Below are 6833 nucleotides of genomic sequence, written 5' to 3'. Positions count from 1 at the left end.
TTTGGAGACTTATATCTCCCTCACCAACTTTAAGCATCAGCTGTCAGAGCAGCTTACCGATCGCTGCAGCTGTTCACATCCTATCTGTAAATAGCCCATCCAACCAACTGCCTCATCCCCATATTTGTTTTTGTTTTTCTGCTCTTTTGCACACCAGTATTTCTACTTGCACATCCTCATCTGCAGATCTATCACTCCAGTGTAAATTGCTAAATTGTAATTACTTCGCCACTAATGGCCTATTTATTGCTTTACCTCCTTACTCCATTTGCACACACTGTATGCAGATTTTTCTATTGTGTTATTGACTGTACGTTTGTTTATCCCATGTGTAACTCTGTGTTGTTTTTTGTCGCACTGCTTTGCTTTATCTTGGCCAGGTCGCAGTTGTAAATGAGAACTTGATCTCAACTGGCCTACCTGGTGAAAATAAAACAAAAAATAAACAACAGTTACATTTTCACCTTCTAGGTCCTCAATCGCCACTTCCTGGGCAGCATTAACACGTCCAATTTGAATGAGATCTGCTGATTATTCCAGCAGTGGGGCGTATTCCTTGTTAAATGTAAGATTAAATAAATCAAATAACTGCGGTATATCCACTCCAGTCAGCAGATGGCGATGTGTTTTTTTTCAGGCCATGCTGCCAGTGTGACGTGTAATCTAGTGGATGGGACGCTTTTTCATCAACAACAGCGAGTCAGTCACTTCAGTAGCTTGCTAGGCGACATGGCCTAAACGTTCAAGCTTTTTAGACTATTTCAGTGCGTATTTGCCTATGTGTTTTAAACATACTTCCGTTTTATAGCTAGTTGCCACATTTATTTTCATATTTACATTGTTAGTCAGGCAGATGCCTTAAATTTGCCTAGCGCTAGGCTAGTCGCTAATGCTAACTAGCTAGCTAACATCCCCGACCATGAGTTCACTATTCTACTCTCCTCCTGCTAAAGAAGAGGTCTGCTGGACGGAGAAAGAGGGTCTGTGGCTGAACATTGTCTTGAAAGAGGAGAAGGAAGAAGAGGATGTTACAATAAAACAAGAAGTAGAGGATGAGGCTGTTACCCTGAAAGAAGAAGAGAAAGACACGTTCAGAGTTAAAGAGGAGGAGGATGCCGTTTTTGGAGTGAAGGAGGGAGAGATGACTGTCACATTGAAAGAGAAGGAAGAACAAGAACAGGAGGAGGAGACAGGAGATCTGATTAAGACCAGTAAGTACTGTCTTAAAAACAGGAGCACAAACTATTGATGAACTGATGCGTGGTTTTAAAGCAGCGTTCTACTGAATGTTGATGCTTGAATGTGTTATTATTTAATGGAGGAATTGATAACTACACTGTAAGATGTGTAAACCACCAAAGAGCGGGTCACCAACAAAACCTTAACAATGGTTTAGCAAATTCACAACTTTAATGTCACTCAGAATTGACAAACAAGATATAAATGACAGGGGATGTGTGTTGCTATAGTAACCACGGGGAGTGGTGTGTGTTGCTATAGTAACCCGTGGGGGAAGTGAACACCCAGACAGTGGACATCTTTGAAAACAAAACCAGGAAGCTACTTCATCGTTACCCAGAAAGGATTTGATGTTGAGATTAAAAACGGCTGCATTGGCCCTTTAATGTAAGATACATACAGCTTCTTATGTGTTTTATTTATCCAACATAACTACCTTACCGTGAATGATTTCAATTAGAATAGTCAACAAGAAACAATAATAATATTAACTACGACTACATACACCCTTCTAGCTAGCTGACCACCGATTTTCATTGCAATTCATGTAAATTAAGTCAGGTTGTAGTCAAGTTAGGTTGTAGTTCCGGTCCCGTGTGGCTCAGTTGGTAGAGCATGGCGCTTGCAACGCCAGGGTTGTGGGTTCAATTCCCACGGGGGGACCAGGATGAATATGTATGAACTTTCCAATTTGTAAGTCGCTCTGGATAAGAGCGTCTGCTAAATGACTTAAATGTAAATGTAAATGTAGTTAAGTTAGGTTTTAGTCAAGTTAGGTTGTAGTCAAGTTAGGTTGTAGTTAAGTTAGGTTGTAGTTAAGTTAGGTTGTAGTCAAGTTAGGTTGTAGTCAAGTTAGGTTGTAGTCAAGTTAGGTTTTAGTCAAGTTAGGTTGTAGTCAAGTTAGGTTGTAGTCAAGTTAGGTTGTAGTCAAGTTAGGTTGTAGTCAAGTTAGGTTTTGAGAGTTTTCAAAAGAGTAATATGTACACATTTTGTGCGACATTCTGTATATTGTAAAATTCGACTGCGTGACACATTTCATTTCATATCCAACTTTTAACCTCTGAAATATAGCTAACGGGTTTGCTAATGTTGCTAGTTTAATGTAGTTGCTAAATGTTGATTGAACTGCTTAGTAACCAAAAAGGAAAGAAATTGTGAGTGTTAGATAATACATATCACGAAAACAGATGAATGTTGTCAAGCTATAGTTAGATAATAGAGCTCAGCCTATAAACATGACATTATCTATTATTATAGAGCTCTGCTCAGCCTGTAAACATGACATTATCTATTATTATAGAGCTCTGCTCAGCCTAAAAACATGACATTATCTATTATTATAGAGCTCTTATGACATCATGACATTCCCTGAGAAATTAGATTTGGAGCTCTACATCATTTACATCATTTGTTTTTAAATCTCAGAATGGTGAATGGGAGTGTGTTAAAATCTCCTAATTTACTACATTTAAGATTTACTAAATGACTAGATTGACTGTGTGATATTAGGTTGCTTCTTGTGTAAATTTTTTCCGTCTGGATTTTAATCCTGTAATGTTATTTTTAATGATGTAATGTTGTGAAGACTGACCTCGGGTTATTGAGGGATCTAGTCTGGATTAAACCACATAGGAAAGCAGTTTTATTATGTGGAGATTTCATTCAGGTCTCTCTTTAGTATTAAACAAATGACTCTGTCTTTGGCAGGAGAGAGACCAGACTCTCACTCTGACAGCAGAAAGAGTCCTTCAGAGGAACCAGACACAGAGACGCCCAAACCAGCGAGACGACACCACTGCTCCTACTGTGGAAATAGTTTTACCCGATTACTACACCTGAAAGCACATGAGAGAATACATACAGGAGAAAAGCCCTTCCACTGTTCCCAGTGTGAAAAGAGTTTTAGGTGGTTAACGAGTCTGAAAAAGCATGAGAGGGGACACACACAAGAAAAGCTCTACCAATGCTCCCTGTGTGGAAAGAGTTTTACCAAGTTAGGGGGTCTGACTAGGCATGAGAGGACACACACAGGAGGGGATAAGACCTACCACTGCTCCCAGTGTGGAAAGAGATTTAACCGGTTAAGGCATCTGAATAAGCATGAAAGAATACATACACAGGAGGAGAAGACCTACCACTGCTCTCATTGTGAGAAGACATTTTCCCAGTCAGAGGACCTGAAAGCACATGAGAGAATAGAGAGACTGTGTTCTGACTTGTGTTTTTGACTGAGAATTTGTGTTTCTGTTGTTTTGTTTCTTGTGTCAGAACCTAAAGCCACACCTGTGTCGTTGTGGTTGTTGTCAGTGACTCTGTTTCTTTAAGGGATCATCTTAATATTGAGGAAAGAATGTTGCTTCCATCAATGTAATTGTCTGCATCATTTCCAATCCCCCATATATTTTTTGGGGGAAATATATACACTGCTCAAAAAAATAAAGGGAACACTAAAATAACACATCCTAGATCTGAATGAATGAAATATTCTTATTAAATACTTTTTTCTTTACATAGTTGAATGTGCTGACAACAAAATCACACAAAAATTATCAATGGAAATCAAATGTATCAACCCATGGAGGTCTGGATTTGGAGTCACACTCAAAATTAAAGTGGAAAACCACACTACAGGCTGATCCAACTTTGATGTAATGTCCTTAAAACAAGTCAAAATGAGGCTCAGTAGTGTGTGTGGCCTCCACGTGCCTGTATGACCTCCCTACAACGCCTGGGCATGCTCCTGATGAGGTGGCGGATGGTCTCCTGAGGGATCTCCTCCCAGACCTGGACTAAAGCATCCGCCAACTCCTGGACAGTCTGTGTTGCAACGTGGCGTTGGTGGATGGAGCGAGACATGATGTCCCAGATGTGCTCAATTGGATTCAGGTCTGGGGAACGGGCGGGCCCGTCCATAGCATCAATGCCTTCCTCTTGCAGGAACTGCTGACACACTCCAGCCACATGAGGTCTAGCATTGTCTTGAATTAGGAGGAACCCAGGGTCAACCCTAACCCTAACCCTAACCCTGACCTGGTGGTTCTAATGACCTGGTGGTTCTAATGACCTGGTGGTAATAATGACCTGGTGGTAATAATGACCTGGTGGTTATAATGACCTGGTGGTTATAATGACCTGGTGGTTGGCATAACACAAGCAGAACCCGAGAACAGGATGGCCTCCACCACACAGCCTGATGACACTGCACCAGCCTACCAGTCTGCTCCAGCCCAGGTCAGAATACCAGTCTCCCAGTCTGCTCCAGCACAGGTCAGAATACCAGTCTCCCAGTCTGCTCCAGCACAGTGTGCTCCAGCCGAGGTCAAAATACCAGTCTCCCAGTCTGCTCCAGCACAGTGTGCTCCAGTCCAGGTCAGAATACCAGCCTCCCAGTCTGCTCCAGCCCAGGTCAGAATACCAGCCTCCCAGTCTGCTCCAGCCCAGGTCAGAATACCAGCCTTCCAGTCTGCTCCAGCCCAGGTCAGAATACCAGTCTCCCAGTCTGCTCCAGCCCAGGTCAGAATACCAGCCTCCCAGTCTGCTCCAGCCCAGGTCAGAATACCAGCCTCCCAGTCTGCTCCAGCCCAGGTCAGAATACCAGCCTCCCAGTCTGCTCCAGCCCAGGTCAGAATACCAGTCTCCCAGTCTGCTCCAGCCCAGGTCAGAATACCAGCCTCCCAGTCTGCTCCAGCACAGGTCAGAATACCAGTCTCCCAGTCTGCTCCAGCACAGTGTGCTCCAGCCCAGGTCAGAATACCAGCCTCCCAGTCTGCTCCAGCACAGGTCAGAATACCAGCCTCCCAGTCTGCTCCAGCACAGGTCAGAATACCAGTCTCCCAGTCTGCTCCAGCACAGGTCAGAATACCAGCCTCCCAGTCTGCTCCAGCACAGGTCAGAATACCAGTCTCCCAGTCTGCTCCAGCCCAGGTCAGAATACCAGTCTCCCAGTCTGCTCCAGCCCAGGTCAGAATACCAGCCTCCCAGTCTGCTCCACCCAGATAGTCACCCAAAACTGCAATCCTTATTGATTCAAATGGGAAGTTCTTAGAGAGGGAGAGGGAGTGAAAAGGTAGAGAGGCGGAGAGAGGGAGTGAAAAGGGAGAGAGGCGGAGAGAGGGGAGTGAAAAGGGAGAGAGGCGGAGAGATGGGAGTGAAAAGGGAGAGAGGCGGAGTGAAAAGGGAGAGAGAGGGAGTGAAAAGGGAGAGAGAGGGAGTGAAAAGGGAGAGAGAGGGAGTGAAAAGGGAGAGAGGCGGAGTGAAAAGGGAGAGAGGCGGAGAGAGGGAGTGAAAAGGGAGAGAGGCGGAGAGAGGGAGTGAAAAGGGAGAGAGGCGGAGAGAGGGAGTGAAAAGGGAGAGAGGCGGAGAGAGGGAGTGAAAAGGGAGAGAGGGAGTGAAAAGGGAGAGAGGCGGAGTGAAAAGGGAGAGAGAGGGAGTGAAAAGGGGAGAGAGGCGGAGAGGGGGAGTGAAAAGGGAGAGAGTCGGAGAGAGGGAGTGAAAAGGGAGAGAGGCGGAGAGAGGGAGTGAAAAGGGAGAGAGGCGGAGAGAGGGAGTGAAAAGGGAGAGAGGCGGGGAGAGGGAGTGAAAAGGGAGAGAGGCGGAGAGAGGGAGTGAAAAGGGAGAGAGGCGGAGAGAGGGAGTGAAAAGGGAGAGAGGCGGAGAGAGGGAGTGAAAAGGGAGAGAGGGAGTGAAAAGGGAGAGAGGCGGAGAGAGGGAGTGAAAAGGGAGAGAGGGAGTGAAAAGGGAGAGAGGGAGTGAAAAGGGAGAGAGGCGGAGAGAGGGAGTGAAAAGGGAGAGAGGCGGAGAGAGGGAGTGAAAAGGGAGAGAGGCGGAGAGAGGGAGTGAAAAGGGAGAGAGGCGGAGAGAGGGAGTGAAAAGGGAGAGAGGCGGAGAGAGGGAGTGAAAAGGGAGAGAGGCGGAGAGAGGGAGTGAAAAGGGAGAGAGGCGGAGAGAGGGAGTGAAAAGGGAGAGAGGGAGTGAAAAGGGAGAGAGGCGGAGAGAGGGAGTGAAAAGGGAGAGAGGGAGTGAAAAGGGAGAGAGGGGGAGAGAGGGGAGTGAAAAGGGAGAGAGGCGGAGAGAGGTTGACAGTTTATGACAAATAGTTAAACAATTTAGCATGTAATGGCTTATGCAAGGAACTAATGCCTAGATGTTTTGAGGGGTAAGACTATTCAACAGAGAACCATCTACTATATTTTGATCAACATGACGTGAGCAATTGATAATGTGGAAAAAAGCTGACACTTGTACATTATCAATTGCAATTTGTTCAAAGGAATAAGAAATTGCTTTAATGATGTGCACAAGTGACTAGATGATTTGGAATTTGTACAAGTAGTATCAAGAATTGCACTTTTGATCTAAGAAATGCACCAAAGTCACTGAGAAAACTGTAATCACTTTCCCAGTGGAATACAACCTAACAGACAAGAAGCCATTCTTTACAAAACAGTATGAATACAAACAATGGCAGGGCTGATTGGTGATGGGGAGGGTATGGGCCATTAACAAAGCCATCACCTACAGAGAGATGAACCTGGAGAAGAGTCCCCTAAGCAAGCTGGTCATTGTGCTCTGTTCACAAACATAAACACACCCCA

The 6833-nt window shown here is 45.0% G+C and overlaps 1 protein-coding gene across 1 annotated transcript; it reads left to right on the top strand.

Annotated features, from left to right (window-relative positions):
- Positions 1–1167: 1167 nt before the first annotated feature.
- LOC120038871 (zinc finger protein 436-like) lies at positions 1168–3676 on the top strand (the record flags this gene model as incomplete). The annotated part of the gene is made up of 2 exons (XM_038984455.1): positions 1168–1211; positions 2947–3676. Coding segments are annotated over 2 exons (565 nt in total), but the record flags the coding sequence as incomplete, so codon positions are not given.
- Between the last annotated feature and the right edge of the window lie 3157 nt (positions 3677–6833).

Source organism: Salvelinus namaycush, unplaced genomic scaffold (genome assembly GCF_016432855.1).
Source record: "Salvelinus namaycush isolate Seneca unplaced genomic scaffold, SaNama_1.0 Scaffold2414, whole genome shotgun sequence".
Lineage (NCBI taxonomy): Eukaryota > Metazoa > Chordata > Actinopteri > Salmoniformes > Salmonidae > Salvelinus > Salvelinus namaycush.
Note: the sequence above shows the minus strand (reverse complement) of the source record. Positions and strands in the feature narration are given on the sequence as shown.